At 37.0% G+C, this 23,447-nt stretch overlaps 1 protein-coding gene and 2 long non-coding RNA genes across 4 annotated transcripts in view; 2 read left to right on the top strand and 1 right to left on the bottom strand.

Annotated features, from left to right (window-relative positions):
- The window catches only part of LOC134818381 (eukaryotic initiation factor 4A-III-like), a 64,217-nt gene that overhangs the window by 4,672 nt on the left and 36,098 nt on the right, over positions 1-23,447 (bottom strand). The window contains exons 2-11 of one of the 2 annotated variants that reach the window (XM_063827905.1): positions 4,089-4,160; positions 3,349-3,456; positions 2,961-3,144; positions 2,616-2,766; positions 1,761-1,881; positions 1,510-1,608; positions 1,200-1,293; positions 783-901; positions 353-532; positions 2-148 (exon numbers count right to left, since the gene is read on the bottom strand). In XM_063827905.1, the coding sequence (XP_063683975.1) occupies positions 2-148; positions 353-532; positions 783-901; positions 1,200-1,293; positions 1,510-1,608; positions 1,761-1,881; positions 2,616-2,766; positions 2,961-3,144; positions 3,349-3,456; positions 4,089-4,151 (1,266 nt within the window). In that variant the 5' untranslated portion in view covers positions 4,152-4,160. The remainder of the gene's footprint in view (position 1; positions 149-352; positions 533-782; positions 902-1,199; positions 1,294-1,509; positions 1,609-1,760; positions 1,882-2,615; positions 2,767-2,960; positions 3,145-3,348; positions 3,457-4,088; positions 4,161-23,447) is intronic. The other variant, XM_063827906.1, reaches the window with a different exon arrangement.
- LOC134818390 (uncharacterized) lies at positions 6,758-7,787 on the top strand. Its single transcript, XR_010160644.1, has 3 exons — positions 6,758-6,814; positions 7,039-7,494; positions 7,702-7,787. It is a non-coding gene; the product is annotated as an uncharacterized LOC134818390 (long non-coding RNA).
- On the top strand, positions 14,903-15,613 carry LOC134818389 (uncharacterized). Its single transcript, XR_010160643.1, has 3 exons — positions 14,903-14,989; positions 15,164-15,388; positions 15,528-15,613. It is a non-coding gene; the product is annotated as an uncharacterized LOC134818389 (long non-coding RNA).

Raw genomic sequence — 23,447 nt, forward strand, 5'->3', positions numbered from 1 at the left:
CCTTGAAGTAGGATGTTTCCATGGTTACCACTTTACAGTACTTAATGATACCCATGCTGACAACAGGGTATTTCAGGTATTTGAACACCGTCTCTATGTTACACAGCCACTCTTGCATGTCATCGCCCTTGGCTAACTTGTGTGTCTTCTGAAAATGTTTTATTGTGGTTTATAATATTGAAATCTTATCAAGAAATCATTGCACATCTGATGTAAAGTTATTCATCAAAGGAGAGTTGTGGACCGTGACAGAAACTGTTTTAGACCTCCCACACTCCGAAAATGTAGACGAAATTCCTCTCCGGACTTGTTGACTGTTTTTACTATGCACAAAGTGAAAATCGAACAATACCTCGATAGCATTAATAGTCTGCTCAAGTCTCTTAGTATTAATAGACCTCCTCTCCTCTCCGTCCCACCTCTCAGTAACTGACACACCGTAAGCTAGCACGTAGATATACTTATCAGTGTGCTCCATGTTTCGGGACCGTTCCGAGGGTGAGTACAGTGCTTCTATCAGTAACTCAAACAGCTGGGGGAAGTGGATATGTAACCCTGAGTCCTTCACATCAAAATTTGCGCGGCTCTGAACGACATTGATGTTATGTGTTAATTCAGAGCCGCGCTAATTCAGAGCTGTGCCAATATCGACGTGAAGGACCCACGGTTTAAGGGTGAAAGTGCAAGTTAGTGTTTTAACATCTAGATAACAGTTACTCTTAGTTACCATAGAAACTGTTATTTAGAGTAACTGATGGTTATTTAGAGTAACTGATGGTAACCTGTGGTAGTCTGAGGAAGGCGACTGGGGGAGGGTCCTCCTCGTTATACAGCTGGTACAGTGTAGTGACGTCACCAGAGTTCAGAGCGTTCTTGCTTAGTGTCAACATGGAGGTCAGTGCTGCGGGGATGAAAGATATACAACTTAGGTTTCGGTAAGTTTCGGTAAGTTTCAGTAAGTTTCTGTAAGTTTCTGTAAGTTTCTGTAAGTTTCTGTAAGTTTCTGTAAGTAGGTTTGTGGTGGCAAAATAACTTTATGATTTGCGAGACTATTGACAAAATCAGCAGTTGTGTGAGAAATCAATCTAAACGTCAAGATGCGTAAAAATAACGTCTCAAAATTATTGACGACATTTCGACATATAATTATAGCGTCACAAAAAGTAATGATGACGTCACGTAACGATGACGTCACGTACACTGGTATATGGTGGGGTAAGCTGCAGCTCCACACATTGCTAAAGTTATATAACACGTGTCACGACCCATCTTTCTAGCCCTTCTTTCTAACTCCTGTGAGATGTATCTTTTATTTGTACAGCTAAGAAATACTGACACATATTGGTAATATGAAGTAATTGTTAGGTTTGGTTTAAATCGAAGTTGCTGTGCATAATTTATTCAGCTGGAGCGAATTGCTCAAATCTATAAAACTTGTTATCAAATATGAGGCTATAATCTAATCTTAAAATCACAAAAATCATGACGTCACAACAGAATACATTATACCTGACTAAGGTATCTGAGTTTGTAGCCAGTGCCTCTGTCCTTGCTAGCTTGATGCAGCAAGGCTATTGTGTAGAAATACGTGTGTTTACTGCTACAAACCTGCAAAAGCGAAAGTGAAACTCCTAGATACAGTGAAAGTGAAACAAATAGTGAAAGTGAAACAAACAGTCTTAGTTTTCCTAACATTAAACAATGTTATAAAAATTGATAAGACACAGCTAATAAACACTGCGACAACAGTATGCACCCACCAGTTTCACTAGGTCTGTAATGATATTCTCCAAACTGGATCCTCTAAATCTCAGAATGCTAGCTACACTTGTCTTTAAGATACGTGAGAAAACATCTATCTGCTGAGAGGCTGTACTCACACTGATAAGGAAAGTAGATAAGATTAGGGACAAAACACGAAATATTGTTTGTTGATGGGCAAAAATGAGCTGCTTTCTTCAAAAATGTTTAAAAATGCTATGAATCTCTTTCATCGTCCTATTTTGTTCAAATGTCATCCGCACCATCCATCATATCACAACAATCTGACAATACACGGTGGATGTGAACGAACCTGCACGGTGAATGTGCACGAACCTGCTGACAATACACGGTGGATGTGCACGAACCTGCTGACAATACACGGTGAATGTGCACGAACCTGCTGACAATACACGGTGGATGTGCACGAACCTGCTGACAATACACGGTGAATGTGCACGAACCTGCTGACAATACACGGTGAATGTGCACGAACCTGCACGGTGACTGTGCACGAACCTGCACGATGAATGTGCACGAACCTGCACGGTGAATGTGCACGAACCTGCTGACAATACACGGTGAATGTGCACGAACCTGCTGACAATACACGGTGACTGTAAACGAACCTGCACGGTGAATGTGCACGAACCTGCACGGTGGATGTGCACGAACCTGCTGACAATACACGGTGAATGTGCACGAACCTGCACGGTGACTGTGCACGAACCTGCACGGTGACTGTGCACGAACCTGCACGGTGGATGTGCACAAACCTGCACGGTGGATGTGCACGAACCTGCTGACAATACACGGTGAATGTGCACGAACCTGCACGGTGGATGTGCACGAACCTGCTGATTTCGTCAGTGAATCCAGCATCGCTGATTAGTTTTATAGTAAAGTTTAGCATGATACAATCAGGATGTTTGTCAGCTAGACTGTAAAACAAGTTCCTCCATGTTGGATAACTGATCATCTCACCAAGCCAACCCGGTAAATCACCTGAAGGTATTAACTGAGTTATTTTTTGTATTATCACTATTTTGTAATTTTTTCAAATTTAACTTAAGGTATTACGTGAGTTTAAACTGGACATCAAATGAGTTTAATATGTACATCATTAATGAGAAGTCAAAGTATCAGCAAGACATTACTATTGTGTTTAAAATTCCACTGAAACCTATAATAATAATTACCTTCTTCAGAGAATATTGTATCAGCTTTCTTAGGATCAAAGTGTTCCTCGAGCAAGTCCTTGACATGATCCTCCACCATTCTCTCTATCCCTGACGTGGACTCCCCGCAGAACTCTAGCCATAAGACCAACTGTCTTGCTAAGTTCCCTATTCCTTGGAAACTCTCTGCTAACACGTTTACTACCTGGAAAAAGAGAGGATGATAACACTTCTCGCATGTTACAGATAAGAAGAGTGTCAGGACTTTTCTAAACTTTAAGATTTGCAAATTTTTGAAGATTTTAAAATTCGAATTGCTCAATCAATGAGCCAAAACAACCACAATTAAATTTATTTATAATATTCTTGGATCAAGTTATAATATCAAATTATTGAAAAGAAAAGTAACCTCTTCAGGTGTGCCTCCAGAGTTAAAATACTTCTTGACCGTCTTGAAAATACTCGCTTCACAAATACTATCCTTTTGGTGGAACGCCTCCAAGCATTCTTTCGTTACCTGATAGTTACATGAATTGTGGGTATGTTGTTTTTGAATTAATTCAACAGGAGGTTGTGTTGACGAAATGGCTAATTCCTCCATTCCCCTATCCTACATTTTTGTAGGATTTTCCATTCACAAGTTTGCAAAAATGTGAAGTGAAAGATTACGAATGGTCGTTTTTTTCAGAAAAATAGGGATTTTGGAGAATGAGGTAGGTGGGTTTAAAATTTCGTCAGTCTTCCACCCGTTATCATGACAACGAGAAAGATGCGCGCGGCGTGCAAGGGTTGCTTACAGAGATGTTATGTATAGCCTGTAGTCAGCGCACGTGTATTTTAATGCATTATGCATTAAGCTCAATTTGTACGTGACACGTATAGTGTACTGAATACTGATGTCTATAGTTCACTTTTTGCATCCAATTTATTTAATTACTGATAAAAGTTACGTTGTACGGCAATTTCTGCGGCAAATGGATTGAATCACATGTGTTTCTACTTTCCCGTATTTAATGCATAATATGATGAAGTTAACTGATCAGAGCTTGTAGTAAATGGAAATCTAGCATTCGCTTTAACGAAAAAACGAGCGCAATTCTTGTTGTCTAATAAAGTTTTAAAATCTTTTAAATTTTAAATTCCACCAACCCGTGTATTCTCATCCTCCTCCTCTGGAACCACATCTTCGTCTTCATAAGATGATTCTTCCATGATAATCTACTGTTGAAAAACATTTTTAAAACTTTGAATAGATCTAATCCAAACAGATAGTAGTACAGATCTATAATTCTTCCTATTCGTAAAGAAAGCTTTGTTAAACGGAAAATCATCAGAATAGAGAAGAGATTTTGTAAGATTTTTAAGAGAAGCTTTTCTGCTGCCGCCTTGTCCAAAATTTGGCGGTTTTGATTGAAATTTTTACCAGTGACCAATCAGTGAGGTCGGTGAGAGTGACACAAGTCGCTATGCTATCGAGGTACTGAAAGTAGTATATCCGGAGAAAACTTTGATGCAATAAAAATTTTGAATATGTCCTACCGGTACCCGTGTAACCCCAAAGTGGTGTCAAGAGACAGCTCAAATATCGGGACCTAAAGTTCATATTTCTTGGCCAATTTTTTATTTCTTCATACGGTACTGGTCAAAAGGCCATAAAAGCATTCGACACAGTCAAAAAGTTTCAATGGTATATCTGTCACGGTTTTCGCGGAAAGTCGTCTTTAAGATGATGACTTGGTGTCAGTAAAATGGCAACAGATATATATATATATATTATATAATTCGAACAATTGAAAAAAATCAAATTGGCGGGCAAACGATCCGATATGTATAAAATAATACCAATATATATATTGTCTCGCTTTATATATATAATATAGTAAGATGTCACAGGTTCCGTCAAATTGATACTAAGAATGTCAGGGACACTGTCGCTTTTGCTGTTATATATAACGTGTAACATGATCATATTATATTTAGATTAATACATAAGTTGAATATTAAGGGAATACAATATATGTAACAAGTGGGCGCTTAAAAAATACAAAGGCTTTCAAAACATTTTTTACTTGAAACTTAACTCATAACTCAGCCCTAGTGGCTAGTCACCCAATTTACTTCCCACATTATGTACTCATACGCAACTCTTAAATGACTCAGATCACGTAAGTCACAAATTTCAGGGATTACAGATTTGGTTTATAAATTATACTTATTATATTCCATAGAAGTTTCGTAACGTTTCCCAATAAATCTAAATGGAAAGATACTCAGCCTGCTGGTCTACAGCTCATTTGACTCTTCACTTATAATATACTATATATATATTTCGTTGCTGTACTCCTACACATTAAAAGTCGGTGTTGATTAGATCTTCGAAATAGTTCTTTGCATCATTTTATTAAACATCGTTATCTGAGATAAAATTGTTCTAAAAGCAACTGGAATATACACAAATCTTTAAAATAACTTACAAACTAGGAAAGGAAAACAAGTCTTAGGAAGACGTACAAAACTATGTGACTCAAAACGGTACAAAACTAAAAAATACTGAGTAATAATCAAACAAAAAGAATGGCTGAGTACATATATATATATATATAATAATTCACAATAGTAACCAATGAAATCAGACATTTGGTCACCTGACTTGGGCACTTGGTTGTTGGAAACAACATGATCTTCTTCTTTAAAACTTCATCTGTGACGACAAACAGTGCATATTATATAGTAGATAATTATCTACCATCTATGCACTGTTGTCTGTTTGTCGTCACAGATGAAGTATTCCACTACCAATGCAATGGGTTGTACGTGTGTCTGGGTGTCAAGATCTTCAAGGTGGGTGCTACTTGTGATGAACTCTAGAAGGATGGGATGATAATACTCGGTCTGGCCGCCTGAAAGCCCATAGAATTCCAGTTCAGAAACCGAGTAAGGAGGTGCGGCTACTGATGAGAAGCCTCCTTAAACTTAAAGTTAATTTGGGTTAGAAACGACATCTGGGTCCCTACCCTCGCACAAGATTATTCTAAATTTTCTTGTTGTGTTCCACAACTTATAATGGTGTGAGATATTTAATTGCCACCTCCCATACTCTATTATTCTAGACGAGACTCTGCACAAATCAGCATATATTTTTGTATTCCACTACCCACTGTTGACTGTACTAAGTACGGTGCTAGTTATCGTTAACAACGTAATATATCTCCGTTTAGTATACATACTCCGTATAGCAGTAGACCTTATTTGACTTTGAGTAGGGATATAGTATGATATTTGTCCAAACTAAAAACTGAAACTCAAAATTTGTAGATTAAATTACGATGATTCGCAAAAACTCAGAATTCGCAAAAACTCAGAATTCGCAAAAACTCAGAATTCGCAAAAACTGTACAATTATGTATTTAGTGTAATGATCATATTTTGACCGAATTGTAATGTTTTGTCACTGTTGCCCTGTTGGTCTCTTAACTGTTATTTGGTTATTTTAAAATTTGAACTTATAAAATCCAACAAGTCATGACGTAAAGGAAAGCAATTAATTCTTGAAATCTACTTTAATTAATCGTGAAATACTCCATTCATCAAATTTCACATTATTCTTATATTCTTGAGTGAAGGCCAAGATAGTGGGTTGGAGAGTGGACAGCCGGATATTAACATATTAGGTATTCCTACCCCTAACCCTATAAGGTAGGAATTTGATTATCTACCAGACTCCAGGGAGAACGATTCAGAATAAGATCATCAATTTATCTAGTTATTTTGCTTGACAACACCGAAATTCTAAGCGACGTGCTGAGGAATGTGGAACAGTTTGACGCTAGTCATTGTTCTCACAGGGGCAGCACACCTATGCCTTGGATCATCAGGTAACATTTTTTATCATTCTTAAGATAGTTTGATTGATTTCCTGATACCATTTAGTTCACTGGATTTTTTAAACTTCAGGTAGGGATCGTGCTATAAATATCAAATGGGTAATAAATTATCTTACTCTTAGGTAATTCGATTTACAAATCTTATAATTTGGCTAACTCTAAATGGAATGAAGATTCCATTTAAATAATCTTTTATCTTCATTCCTCGCTCCTAGGGTGGATTACTCCGCAATATCAACAGAGCACCTGTCTACGATTAGACGAAACCCTGGAACTACGAACCACTAGAAATCAGGTTGAAGCCCCAATAACTGTTTACTTTGTTTTTCCCAGCGACGAATGGAAGTTCGTCAATTTCAAATGCACGGATATTAACTCAAACAGATGGATCTGTGTAATCAAGTACTGCATGACCGACTCATGGGCTACGAACAAGCCTCTAATCGGAGTTCCACGTGATGAGACTAAAGTGTGGCGAATCACCAGAACAGGCACCAGCTTGATTATAGAGTGCAATGGTAGGACGGTCCTTAACTTCAACTTTGCGAGAGATTATATGAACGGGTTTTCACAATGTCGAAGCACCTGGACTCAGCGTTCTGAAAAGATCAAGTTCAATTGGAGTGGAGGATTATATAAGAACAACGGGTATCTGTCAATGAGGAAAGCTGGTAAGCCATCAAAATTGATTGCTTTTTGGTAGGAAGTACATATATCTTGGATTTAACAATAAAAAGAATTCTGGCCGTAAGATATGAATATTGTCCCATACAAATAATATAATAATAATAATAATTAATTCTATATTGATGCATTATGAATGACCAAAAATGAGTGCATCCAATTAAAGAAATATTATTAATCTCCCAATTCTACAGGCGGTGGTTGGAGTAGCTGGGGTGGATGGAGCAGCTGTAACTGTAACCACAATTCTGGCACCGGAACATGGACCCGAACTAGATCCTGTAACAATCCCTCACCATCTTGTGGGGGAGCTTCCTGTTCAGGATCATCTTCTAACACTGGAAACTGCGACAGTCAATGTTGTAAGTACATTATATTCAAAGATATTGTGAAAATGAGAGAAGGCAAAGTAGTTTCAATTCGAATCAGTTAGGTATCAATGAATTTAATGGCATATTGTGCTCCCATGCTTCGCTATTTTATTATATATAAAACGAGACGATATGGTTCCGTGCCATTTTACTGACACCATGGCATCAACTTTAACGCGACTTTCCGCAAAAACCGTAAAAGATATACAACTCAAACTTTTTTGACTGGGTCAAATGCTTTAATGGCCTTCAAATCAGCATGAAAAAAAATGGCCAAAGAATAAGAATTTTAGTGCCAAAAATTTGGACTCCCAAGTGGTGTGAATTAAATAGGTAATAATTATTTTAGTCTCTCGAGTCTTGACACCATTTAAGGGTTAGACGGGTTCCTGCTACTTGATATCATGTTTGAGGCTACTCACTATGCACTCAGTACCGAATGTTTTAATAGGTAATTCAGCCGATCAAATCGATTAGACATTCTAACGGACATACAATCTACATTTTTCTTAAACTCACATCAGCTGTAGTGTCCATGACAAAGGTGCAAACCAGTTTAAAATGTAATCAGGTCGTACAACAAATGGAGGATGGAGTAGCTGGGGTGGATGGAGCAGCTGTAACTGTAACCACAATTCTGGCACCGGAACATGGACCCGAACTAGATCCTGTAACAATCCCTCACCATCTTGTGGGGGAGCTTCCTGTTCAGGATCATCTTCTAACACTGGAAACTGCGACAGTCAATGTTGTAAGTACATTATATTCAAAGATATTGTGAAAATGAAAGAAGGCAACTAGGCAAGGCAATTAATTCGAATCAATTCAATATATTTTTTAAAAACAGATTGAATCTTATGGCATGATAAAAATAAAAATTGGTAAATTTGAATTTTTAGTTTGAGCTAACCATTTGGGGCAATTCATATATAATGCTTATCACTTTATGATACATACAGTCAAACCTTCTTATACCGGGCACCTCGGGGGAGGTGTAGAAAAAAACCCGGGATAGAGAGGTTTCCTTGATCCCAATGGCCAATTCCTAGTATCCCTAGTAATTCGATGTGAGCACTGGAATATCACATTACTTCATTAAAATATCAAAACACTGGCTAATTGACCAAAAAATTTGGGGGATAAAAAATAATAGATCTGATATAGAGGGGTGCGGTACAAAGAGGTTTTACTGTGTATATCATATATAATACATATTATTATATAGTTATACTTATACATAAACTTAAAATCAGGTCAGACAGTGAACGGAAACTGGACAGATTGGGGAAATTGGAGTGGGTGTGATTGTGATCACAGTACAGGAACAGGAACATGGAACAGAACCAGATCTTGTACCAACCCATCACCTTCTTGCTATGGAACGTAAGGGAACAATTTAACAGATTTTTCTAAACGATCCTGACTTGGCATTAACAAAGTATTCTTTAATATGAACTTGTAATAATCAGCCAAAATCTGTTCCCTTATCTTACAAGTTTAACATTTCACCAGGGACTGTGTTGGTGAACTACTCGACAACGGAACTTGTAATGATCAATGCTGTAAGTTTCAAATAAAGTAGTGCATCGTGCAATTAAACATAAATCTGAAATAGAATTCATGTCCATTGCCAGCCTAATATATAAGAATGATTATACCTCAGATTTCAGTATTCAAATATTTCAGGTCAAACAGTGAACGGAAACTGGACAGATTGGGGAAATTGGAGTGGGTGTGATTGTGATCATAGTACAGGAACAGGAACATGGAACAGAACCAGATCTTGTACCAACCCATCACCTTCTTGCTATGGAACGTAAGGGAACAATTTAACAGATTTTTCTAAACGATCCAGACTTGGCATTAACAAAGTATTCTTTAAAATGAACTTGTAATAATCAGCTAAAATCTGTTCCCTTATCTTACCAGTTTAACATCTTACCAGGGACTGTGTTGGTGAACTACTCGACAACGGAACTTGTGATGATCAATGCTGTTAGTCTCTGTTCTTAGATATGGTAATGTTTGCACTAGATTGGATATCTTTACCTCCCATCTTCACAAAATATTCAAAATTCTAATTGATAGAGGATATAGCCGTGATAGACTGATTAAAGGCATTAAACGTTGTCTGAGGAAATATGATAACGTTTTCAGGAAGTTCGGTATTCTAGATGACCGTAACATTATTAAAGAACTCCCCTGATATCTTTTGATTTATTGAAACACGGGTACTAACTCTGCTAAACTGAACAAATTCTGAAACTTAGGTGAATAAGTGTACAACGTGCTAAACCGAAGTTCAGACTGACCAGTGAAAATGGGCGAGCGTACCAAGTGTCATTTTAATTAGAAGTTTTAGTCAGTGATTTATTATTGAAGCTTGTAATTACAATATCTAATGCTCCTATAAATACTTTAATTAATTGTTTGTCCCGTTATTCTTTTTCCTTCCTCTTTTCCTTGTCATCCCCTTTAGTTTTAAGATTCTTGCTATAAATGGCTACAGCTAACACTATTAATGCTAAGTACCAAACAACAAGTGGGAGGTGGATCGTTGGTACCATTAAATCGATTTAACACCGCAATTCCAGTCGCAAGCCTGGGACCACTACTAGCATAGTCACAACATCTACAAAGCTGCCATATAGCCTGACTGACAATTTTCTCGACTGACTGACAATGTTTCTTCTTTTTCCCCATTTAGAATACAAAGATTAGTACATTTTAGCTTATGATTAATATTATATTTTTACCTATAGTTTACTTAGATAAAGTAGTGCATCGTCGAATTAAACATAAATCTGGATGAAATTAGAATCGATTTCCATTGCCTGTCTAACAAAAGAATGATTTAAGTTTCAGATTTCATTGCCAGTACACTGAAACAAGAACTTTGCTGCTGGTTTTCTATATAATATGATTATATTTCAGGTCAGACAGTGAACGGAAACTGGACAGATTGGGGAAATTGGAGTGGGTGTGATTGTGATCATAGTACAGGAACAGGAACATGGAACAGAACCAGATCTTGTACCAACCCATCACCTTCTTGCTATGGAACGTAAGGGGAAATTAATATATGTTATAAAACAATCCTGACTTGGAATCAACAAAATATTCTTTTAAATATGAACTTGTAATAATCAGCTAAAATCTGTTCCCTTATATTTACAGTTTTAACATCTTACCAGGGACTGTGTTGGTGAACTACTCGACAACGGAACTTGTAATGATCAATGCTGTAAGTTTCAAATAAATTGTACTGCATCGTGGAATTAAACATAAATCTGAAATAGAATTCATGTCCATTGCCAGCCTAATATATAAGAATGATTATACCTCAGATTTCAGTATTCAAAATATTTCAGGTCAGACAGTGAACGGAAACTGGACAGATTGGGGAAATTGGAGTGGGTGTGATTGTGATCACAGTACTGGAACAGGAACATGGAACAGAACTAGATCTTGTACCAACCCATCACCTTCTTGCTATGGAACGTGAGGGAACAATTTAACAGATTTTTCTAAACGATCCTGACTTGGCATTAACAAAGTATTCTTTAATATGAACTTGTAATAATCAGCTAAAATCTGTTCCCTTATATTTTAAGTTTTTAACATCTTACCAGGGACTGTGTTGGTGAACTACTCGACAACGGAACTTGTGATGATCAATGCTGTAAGTCTCAAATAAAGTAGTGCATCGTCGAATTAAACATAAATCTGGATGAAATTAGAATCGATTTCCATTGCCTGTCTAACAAAAGAATGATTTAAGTTTCAGATTTCATTGCCAGTACACTGAAACAAGAACTTTGCTGCTGGTTTTCTATATAATATGATTATATTTCAGGTCAGACAGTGAACGGAAACTGGACAGATTGGGGAAATTGGAGTGGGTGTGATTGTGATCACAGTACTGGAACAGGAACATGGAACAGAACCAGATCTTGTACCAACCCATCACCTTCTTGCTATGGAACGTAAGGGGAAATTAATATATGTTATAAAACAATCCTGACTTGGAATCAACAAAATATTCTTTTAAATATGAACTTGTAATAATCAGCTAAAATCTGTTCCCTTATATTTTAAGTTTTTAACATCTTACCAGGGACTGTGTTGGTGAACTACTCGACAACGGAACTTGTAATGATCAATGCTGTAAGTTTCAAATAAATTGTACTGCATCATGGAATTAAAAATAAATCTGAAATAGAATTCATGTCCATTGCCAGCCTAATATATAAGAATGATTATACCTCAGATTTCAGTATTCAAAATATTTCAGGTCAGACAGTGAACGGAAACTGGACAGATTGGGGAAATTGGAGTGGGTGTGATTGTGATCACAGTACTGGAACAGGAACATGGAACAGAACCAGATCTTGTACCAACCCATCACCTTCTTGCTATGGGACGTAAGGGAAAATTAATATATGTTATAAAACAATCCTGACTTGGAATCAACAAAATATTCTTTTAAATATGAACTTGTAATAATCAGCTAAAATCTGTTCCCTTATATTTTAAGTTTTTAACATCTTACCAGGGACTGTGTTGGTGAACTACTCGACAACGGAACTTGTAATGATCAATGCTGTAAGTCTCAAATAAAGTAGTGCATCGTCGAATTAAACATAAATCTGGATGAAATTAGAATTGATTTCCATTGCCCGTCTAACAAAAGAATGATTTAAGTTTCAGATTTCATTGCCAGTACACTGAAACAAGAACTTTGCTGCTGGTTTTCTATATAATATGATTATATTTCAGGTCAGACAGTGAACGGAAACTGGACAGATTGGGGAAATTGGAGTGGGTGTGATTGTGATCACAGTACAGGAACAGGAACATGGAACAGAACCAGATCTTGTACCAACCCACCACCTTCTTGCTATGGAACGTAAGGGAAAATTAATATATGTTATAAAACAATTCTGACTTGGAATCAACAAAATATTCTTTTAAATATGAACTTGTAATAATCAGCTAAAATCTGTTCCCTTATCTTACAAGTTTAACATCTTACCAGGGACTGTGTTGGTGAACTACTCGACAACGGAACTTGTAATGATCAATGCTGTAAGTTTCAAATAAATTGTACTGCATCGTGGAATTAAACATAAATCTGAAATAGAATTCATGTCCATTGCCAGCCTTATGTATAAGAATGATTATACCTCAGATTTCAGTATTCAAAATATTTCAGGTCAGACAGTGAACGGAAACTGGACGGATTGGGGAAATTGGAGTGGGTGTGATTGTGATCACAGTACGGGAACAGGAACATGGAACAGAACCAGATCTTGTACCAACCCATCACCTTCTTGCTATGGAACGTAAGGGAAAAATTTAACAGATTTTTCTAAACGATCCTGACTTGGCATTTACAAAGTATTCTTTTTAAAATGAACTTGTAATAATCAGCTAAAATCTGTTCCCTTATTTTACAAGTTTAACATCTTACCAGGGACTGTGTTGGTGAACTACTCGACAACGGAACTTGTAATGATCAATGCTGTAAGTTTCAAATAAATTGTACTGCATCGTGGAATTAAACATAAATCTGAAATAGAATTCATGTCCATTGCCAGCCTTATGTATAAGAATGATTATACCTCAGATTTCAGTATTCAAAATATTTCAGGTCAGACAGTGAACGGAAACTGGACGGATTGGGGAAATTGGAGTGGGTGTGATTGTGATCATAGTACAGGAACAGGAACATGGAACAGAACCAGATCTTGTACCAACCCATCACCTTCTTGCTATGGAACGTAAGGGAAAAATTTAACAGATTTTTCTAAACGATCCTGACTTGGCATTAACAAAGTATTCTTTAATATGAACTTGTAATAATCAGCTAAAATCTGTTCCCTTATATTTTAAGTTTTTAACATCTTACCAGGGACTGTGTTGGTGAACTACTCGACAACGGAACTTGTAATGATCAATGCTGTAAGTCTCAAATAAAGTAGTGCATCGTCGAATTAAACATAAATCTGGATGAAATTAGAATCGATTTCCATTACCTGTCTAACAAAAGAATGATTTAAGTTTCAGATTTCATTGCCAGTACACTGAAACAAGAACTTTGCTGCTGGTTTTCTATATAATATGATTATATTCAGGTCAGACAGTGAACGGAAACTGGACAGATTGGGGAAATTGGAGTGGGTGTGATTGTGATCATAGTACAGGAACAGGAACATGGAACAGAACCAGATCTTGTACCAACCCACCACCTTCTTGCTATGGAACGTAAGGGAAAATTAATATATGTTATAAAACAATCCTGACTTGGAATCAACAAAATATTCTTTTAAATATGAACTTGTAATAATCAGCTAAAATCTGTTCCCTTATCTTACAAGTTTAACATCTTACCAGGGACTGTGTTGGTGAACTACTCGACAACGGAACTTGTGATGATCAGTGCTGTAAGTCTCAAAAATGACTGCACAATTACAATTGATTCCAATTACCTTTCAATGAATAGGGACAAGTCTGCTGTCGGCCATTCCAAGAATTATAAATGATGACTAAGCTAATGTATTTCATCTGATCAGTCATTAAAATATCTAATCAATCACCACAGCTGATTTCCCATTTTAAGGTTTGACAGTTGATGGGAAATGGAGCGACTGGACAAACTGGGGAAACTGCTTTTGTGAGACAGGAGAAAAATCATTTACCTCATTAGGTTATAGGATAAGGAACAGAACCTGTTTTGATTCTGTTTGTTTTGGTCTACAGTGCAATGGAAATAGCTCAGAAAAGTTAGACTGCTCTGATCGCTGCAGTAAGTACAGCTTATCTGAATTGAAAGGGGATGGTTGAGTACAGGATCACAGTGTTCTATTTAGATACAATTTTACTTCAATCTAGAATGAGTAAATTGAAATCGAAATTATGTTTAATTAGACTAACTTAAATCCATAACCAGTGATGTGCAAGGCAGGAATGATGTACAATTCTGCAACTGATAATTGTATTGTTTGTGGCAGGAGAACTTTTAGCAATATGTCCTCTCATTCTTGTTCAGCTTGTCCAAATGGCAAAGATTCTCTTGAAGGATCAACTTATCTGGCTGATTGTTTTCATGGTAAGTCAACTTTCAAATCAAAAATTATTCAAGGGAGAATGTTTCTGAGATTAAATTGATATGTAACATAGTTATGTAGTAACCAACTTTACTCATTTATATTTGGTCCTTATTCCCTATAAAATTCTTGACCATCTTCATCATAAATAATATGGCCAATTGTTTAAACATCAGAACATGGTTGTTACGAGGACAATGTTTTTGGAGCTGGCAGTGTTCTAGGAGTGCTGAGACAGACAGACATTAAAGCTTGCATCCTGGGCTGTAGATCGCAAGATGGTTGCTCAAGAGTTTCTTTCGTTCAGAATGGTACTTGTTGGCTGCACCATGAGAGGGTCATTGGCGATGACCACTCTGAGTCAAGAATTGGAGTAGTTTCAACCTCGTTAAAATGTCTAGGTATTTATATCTGTCTGTAATCCAATCATTTTAACTATTTTTCTATAATTTTATCTATTTAATTTAAGAAGTTGATTCAATTTCCCTTTGCATTTTTCACATTTAATGATTTTAAAATCAGAATCTGTTACTTATTCAGATGGTTGCAAGCCAGGATATAAATTTGATGTTGCAATCAAGAGATGCTCAGTTTGCCCATTGAACACTGCTTGCAATGGACTAACCTTCAAGGGGGATCCATGCCCAGCAAAAAGCTTCAGTGTACCTTATCTGATGGGAAAATGTGTGTCCTTAGCGTGGTTGTCTATCCCTGCAGTGCTCCTCCTCCTGACTGTGCTGGTCATCAGGGTTTGGAGAAAGAAAAACAGGAGAGAACAGGTAAATTGAACATAAATTTCTTGTAAACGTAGGATACAAGGATACAAGGATACAAGGATACAAGGATACAAGGATACAAGGATACAAAAGTGATAATTATTTTATTGAATTCACAATAGTTATAATTCTGAAATAATTTAAGGTTACACAATTCTAGTTATTTACAAATGTGTAGGGATAAAATAGAAATGTTTTATAATACTATTTTTGAGGTCCTATAGCATTATGCATTGGCCAGTATTTGAGTGGAAATCTGGGCTCTTATAGTAGGCTGTAAAATTTTCGTTCACAGAGAGAATTGAATGGATTGCTCTTGCTGTGGCAGTAAATTTTGTAGGGTCTAGTGTTTTATCGGATAGCAAACCGGCTAGGTCAGTAATATTTTTGGGATGGAAGTTAAATTTTTCTCTAACTGAGGAGTAGAGTAAACAGTCAGTTAGAACATGAATTTCGTCCTCAATAGGCTTAAGCCCCTTGCTGAAAAAGCAAAAAGTGCACCATCGATGTTCTCTTGGTACTAGGGGGGTTTCGTAACGGCCCCTCTCAATGTAAAGATTGTGGCAGCTAATACGAAACCTTGTTAAGCTTTTCCGAGCATCGGGGATCTTAACCACTCCTAAGTATGTTTCTGGTTCAAAATCATGTTTAATTTGATTGTAGAATTCTAATTTAGGTGAGGATGCCTTGGCAGATTTCCAGGTATCCACAAATTCTTCTGTCATGTTGTGACTGATTTGGGTAGAGAGCTTGGATTTTGAAGAGGATGAGTGGGGGAAGTTATATTTGGTGAGAAGATTAGAGATGTTGGTGTACCAAGGAAGGCCCAGCATAATCTGCTCGTGAAATGCAGCGGAGAGAAGTTCATTTTCAGTGCTTTCAAGGCGACTATAGAAATCTATTGCAAGTTTGCAGGCTTCAAAGAAGAGGGGGTGGCGCCCACTTTCGCCCCAGCAGCCTATATTTGATGCTTTTGAATGGACAGACAAGGACCACTTGATAAACTTAAGGTGGAATCTTTCATAGTGGTCTTGTGAGATGTACCTGAGAGTATGCTGGGGGTTGGCTTTGCTATCTGTTTTGGAGAGGTATCTCATGGTTTTTGAGTGAGGACATAAGATTTGGCAGCCATAGAGCAGTATCGGTTTTATTAGAGAGTCAAATAGAATGTTTAGAGAACGGTGAGAGAGGGCGTCTTTGACGATGTTGCCTTTGAGGCCATAGAGAGCACGGAGAGCCTTGGCCCTCAGTTCAGTATTGGCTGCTGTAAAAGATCCATTTCTGTGGAATATATTGCCAAGATAGCAGTATTTTTCGGTTGTGCTGGATGGGCTGGCCTCCCAAAATGAATGTTTCATAGGATTGTTTTCTTTTAGAAGGGCAGAATATGAGAATCTTGGTTTTTTTAATGTTTACTTCAAGGCCCATAGAGTTACAGAAGTCGAATAGGATGTTTATATTGTCTTGCAAGGCCTTGGGACTTAGGGCAAGTAGGACAAGATCGTCAGCCCAGAGCAGATGTGATATTAGGACGTCAGCTAGAATAGGATAATCACCAACAGATTTCAGGAGAGATGACAAGTCAACGTATTGTTACCGTTAGATTTGGGGATAAACTGAGGAATCAGTCTATCTTATTACGATATTGTTTGCAGGGAAAATAATAATTAATAATTTGGGCGACCGCAGTCTGGGAGCCGATTTCCCTGTCTAATGGCGTTTCGGCCACAGCCCCTTTGGTACAGCCCTTTTGGTACAGCTTTCACTGCATTTAGATTATTTCCTAAATGTGACAATAGGGGCTTTTATGATATTCATCCCAGCCCCAAGGCTGGGATGCCAGTGTTGGCAAAGTTCTATCTCAGAATCATACACTCAAAGTGGTTTAATCCATTGGGATACTGATGTGGTACTTCAATTAAAATAAATTTTTCATTGTCTGCATCAGTATCCTATTGGATCTGATCATTTGGATGTTATTTATATGTATTCAAACGAAGTGATAGCATAATGTATGTTACTTCATATTATAGCACAATACCTAACAAAACACAACGGCGAGACACAATTCTGTTAATAATATACTTTAAAGTTCCATGGGAATATCGGCTCAACAACACCGTGTTGCATCTGGTATGTTTTCTAGGTATGTTATCATCAGTAAAAGTAATAGAGGTAACGGGGAAAATTTGTTGTCCTGTCTTCTGTCTCGTCATATGTTATGTGCTCTATTGGGTATATTTTATTTTTATGTTATTTTGTATATATTTTCTTTGACTATCGATGCTAATATACTCCCTGGTGCTCCCCTACAACCTAAAATACACTCTGTACCATGTTTGAGGTCATCCATAAATCTTTACTTTATGGTAATATTTTGTACCATTTTTCTCAGACACTTTAAACTTGTGTATAGGGGGGAGGGGGGCATTGGGACAGCCTTAGCTGCAATTTCTGTAAAATTGCTATCTACCACAAAAACCGAACTGTCACCTACCATGTCACCGAAACAGACTGTTAAGTTACTTTTCAGTATAACCAGCAGCTGGCTTGGGGTCATGTCTAGGTGTGGTCTGGTTTTTCTATCTCTCCTTAATATTTCCCTGATAGTAATTTGTAATTGTTCCTTACTGAACCCTGGACCAAATTTATCCGTTGTTTACAATAATGTCCATGGTTTCCTAAATACACGTGATTTAGCATCAGGAACACCACCACTAAATATGACCAAGATACATGAATTCCATGGTTATATCTACAAACATAAGCCTCACATCATTATTCTAAACGAGACATGGCTGAAAAATTCCATTCTCAGTAATGAGGTGCTCCCTGACAAATACAAAGTATTTAGGCTTGACCGATCCTTAAGATCGCATCCAGTGGATGCAACCCAGCCCAAGAAATTAAGAAAAAACGGTGGTGGTGTTCTGATTGCCCATAGAACAGACATTGATATCTCGAGTCTAAAGTTCTCTAAAGTTAGTGTTCAAGCTGAATTATTATCCATCATAATTAAGACTCAGTGTGGAAGAAACTTTTGTATATCAACATTTTATAGAGTAGGAACGCTTGGCTTAGATAATTTTGAATCTTTCAAGAAACATTTTGTTACTTTAGCATCTGCCAGAAAATTGCAAAGGCACATTCTGGTAGGTGACTTTAATTTGGCTTCGATTTCCTGGCCAGATGGTCAGTCATCTTGCCAGCTACATTCTAGCTTTGTAAATTTTCTCACTGATGACCTCGGACATACACAACTTATTAGCTCCCCTACTCACAAGTCAGGCAACACCTTAGATCTTGTGTTCACTAACATTCAAAACCTTATTAAGAATGTTAAAGTTTTAGATCAAAACGAAATGTGTATGTCCGACCACTTTTGTATCACATTTGACATTGATATTAAGACCAAGTATATTAAGCAGCCTAAAAGAAAGATCTTTAATTTAAATAGTAAAGGTAATTTTAGGGGCCTGAATTCTGAGTTATTTAGCATCAATTGGGATAGTATATTTGAGTGTAATGATCCTTATCTTGCTTGGAGTCGATTCAGAGGAGTTCTCGGTGCAGCCTGTGACCGATGGATCCCTAAAAAGACCATTAAGTCTCAGTTCCAGCCCCCATGGTATGACTCCGAATGTGATCGTCTCCTACGAAATAAGGAGAAATGGAGAATAAGGCATAAGGGGAGCAACTCTGAGTCTCATAAACAAAAGTTTCGTGCATTTCGCACAAAATTTAAAAATATGATGGACGAAAGAATGAGACTCAGTGTTGAGGATGACTCCGATGATGCTCTTATCTCCAAGAAATTCTGGACCTACGTTAAATCTAAATCAAAGTCAACCAGGATCCCTGAAACTGTCAAATATCATAATCGCTTTCGAAACAATCCATCTGATCAAGCTGCCCTTTTTAACGAATATTTTTATGAGCAGTTTTCTCAAGAGAGCGATTATGGCATTGACATAGATTTTCGTGATGATTGTTTTTCAAGTCTTGTGTTTAGTAGAGAAGATGTTCTGTTGATTCTTAAAAAGTTAAATCCTAACAAGGCCCCTGGCCCTGATGGGATTCATGGGAGAGTCCTCAAAAACTGTGCCCAAAGCCTTGCATACCCACTTAGTGTTTTATTTAACCTGTCTTTCTCGAGCGGATGCATACCCCCTGATTGGAAGCTGGCACTTGTAGTACCAGTGCACAAAAAGGGCGATAAGTCTTCGGTTGAGAACTACAGGCCTATCTCGTTAACATCTCTTGTAATGAAAGTCTTTGAAAGGTGCATAAAGACTGCATTATACGCTGCATGTTCTGATCTGTTGGATGACCGACAACACGGTTTTGTTAATGAACGTTCATGCACAACCCAAATGATACCTTTCACGGACAATCTTGCACTTGCATTGAATAACAGGTCCAGGACTGATATAATATATTTTGATTTTGCGAAAGCCTTTGATAGCGTTTCGCATGACCTCATTTTAAGTAAATTAAAGAATATTTTTAATGTCGATGGACTAATGCTTAAATTTATTAAGTCCTATCTTGAGGGGCGACAACAACAAGTAGTGATAGGAGGCCAAACGTCTTCTTCTCTACCAGTTCGGTCTGGTGTCCCTCAAGGTTCTATACTTGGCCCTTTATTGTTTGTAATATTTATAAATGACATGTTCTCCTGTGTCTCTGAAGGCACCAATATCGCCCTTTATGCAGATGACACTAAAATTTGGAGGGAGATCCTTGGTTACCCTGACCATCACATAATCCAAAATGACATCAACAGATTATATGATTGGTCAGTGAGAAATCGAATGAAGTTCCACCCACAAAAGTGCAAAGCCCTCTCTGTGTCCCTGCAAAGAAACGTGCTGGATAACTTGCCATTCAATACCTTCTTTTATAAACTTTCTGGAAGTGATATTGACTTTGTGCCCTCTCAGTCAGATTTAGGAGTCGCAATAAACTCCAGGTTTAATTGGGGTGCACAATGTAAAGCGCTTGTTTCCAAAGCTACCTCTAGACTTGGACTACTTAAGAGAACATGTCATTTCACTACTGATAAAAGGCAGAAAAGATCGTTCTATTTAGCGTTAATTAGGTCTATATTTGAACATTGTTCTGTCATATGGTCCCCTCAATCTGCAACTCATCTTCAACAGTTTGTTGCTATCCAAAAGAGGGCTATTAAATGGATCAATGGTGAACCTTACTCCAGTTATAATGACGATAAACTTGCTACAGAGCAAAAGAAACTAAATATTCTCCCTGTTAAACAGAAGTTTATTTATAACGATCTTATGACCTTCTATAAAATAGTGAATAGCATAATTCCAGTTTCGCTCCCTACATATATAGTCCTATGCCGTCCAGAGGGCACCCGATACACTAGGCACAATGCTCAAATAATTGATATGTCGGATACATCAACTTACATGAGTACCACTGTGCCCTGCTCGGATGCCTTCCGAAATAGCTTTTTTCATAGATCTATGCTGAAATGGAATAGTCTACCAGTATGTATCCGGCAGTCAGAGCGGATTTCTACTTTTAAGGCCAAACTGATCAAGTACCTCTGGGCTGCCGATACAGTCTGGCCAGATTAGCTCATCAGTCTTATGAGTCTCAGAAATTTGTTTTTGTTGGTTACAATTCTGTCCGTCCAATTTCCTATCTGCTTGTCCTTTTCTTTTTTCTTTATCAGTTGTGACGGAATTGTAATGAACAAAATCCTTATAATTATTTATGATATGTTTGATTTCTTGTTAATGTTTGTCATTCAAATTTGGTAGACGGCCCCAACGTTAATGTGGCTCTTGCTATGTGTTGGTTCAGCCGAATTAATTATTATATAATCAAGTTTATTTTTCTCGTTAGTTGTCATCCGGCCAAACATTAAGCAACTTATATTGCAGTACCATTTATCATTTAGTATATCAAAATATGTCATTGTAATTTTGCATGGCTGAAATGTAACGCTTGATTTATATATATAATGATTAATTGAATTTTCAAATAAAAAGGTGGGTGCCACCCCAAATCCTATGCACTAGTGTTATTTTCGAAGCTCTAATTGCATGGAAAAAATTTGGACTATTGAATATTTACAGGGTTTTGTAGAACAAGTATCTCAACAGTTTGAATATTATGAAGCTGGTCCATCACCTGCAGAGGAGTTAATTGACCCTTCTTTTGGTAGGTTACTTCTCATTTAACACTTTACAATAATTTTAGCTACACTATGCTTAGAACCAGAACTTTGGGGGCAAATTTTAGCTATACTATGCTTAGAACCAGAACTTTGGGGGCAAATATTTGGTCATGTAGATTAAATATCAGATACATGTTCATGAAATTGGGGGTTTTCTGTATTTCAGCGGTAGCCAAGGCACAAGAACAATTGTTCATAGATATAATTATTAATTAGTCAATTTATTGATGGATGGTACTCGTCTAAATTTCTTCGGTGTAGCATGTGCCTTCTTCGCTAGGCAAAGTGCTGCACCGGGTCAGTCCAATAACAATAGACAAATCAACTTGTTAACTACATATTAAATACGAATGTCTTTGTAACTACCGATTTTAAGATGATGTAGTAGTAATAGTTTACTTTTTTACAGTTTTTGAACCAGTCGAAGGTGAAATAAAGGAAACAAGCCTATAAGCAGCAGTCATGCTTACAAAAAGGCAATTAACTGGATACTGCTCATGAGAGTATTAATTTGAAAACAATTTATGATTCAAACAATTGGTGTGATTTTCCACTTCTGAATCTTTACATACACAGTCCTACTAATTTTAAATAATCTGTTATTTTATCGCGATTTTCAACAAATTTGTTTTCCTCTTGGTATACGTAACAGTCTTAATATTTGGAACTAATATTTTACGAGTATCACCTGTTAAAATCTTACAAGTGCAATATTGAGTATGTATGTATATAATGTATATAATAGCTTCTTTCATAGATCTATGCTGAAATGGAATAGTCTACCAGTATGCATCCGGCATTCAGAGCGGATTTCTATTTTTAAGGCCAAACTGATCAAGTACCTCTGGGCTGCCGATATAGTCTGGCCAGATTATCTTATCAGTCTTTTCATATGATTCCCAGAAATGTGTTTTTTCTTGGTTATAATTCTGTCCATCCGATTTCCTGTCCGCTTATCTCCCCTATTTTTTTGTTCTCAGTTGTGACAGAATTGTAATGAGCAAAATACTTGTAATTATTTATGCCTCAACGTTAATGTGGCTCTTGCTATGGGTTGGTTCAGCCGAATAATATTGCAGTACCATGCCGTTAATCAATTAATGTATCAAAAAATGTCATTGTAATTTTGCATGGCTGAAATGTAATACTTGATTTCTATATAATAATTAATCGATTTTTTCAAATTTCAAAAATTTAGTGTAAAAATGTATTGACACACGCTGTAACCCCTTTTGATCGCGCAGGCTTCGGATCGCGTGCACGAGAGGTTACAACGTGTAGCAAAAAGTGTATTATTAGTTTTAAAAGCTCGTCATGAAAAATAAAAACGTTTGTCGTTATTAAAGTAACATTAAATGTTAAAACATTTTGGAGTTTTTATTATTTAAAAGGTTCAATATTTAAATATAAATTTGGTTGTATTGTTTCTGTTTTCTTTTACATTTTTCTTTTGATTTCGATATGTTTAGTAAT

This window comes from Bolinopsis microptera, chromosome 7 (genome assembly GCF_026151205.1).
Source record: "Bolinopsis microptera isolate Bmic1 chromosome 7, MBARI_Bmic_1.0, whole genome shotgun sequence".
Taxonomy (NCBI): domain Eukaryota; kingdom Metazoa; phylum Ctenophora; class Tentaculata; order Lobata; family Bolinopsidae; genus Bolinopsis; species Bolinopsis microptera.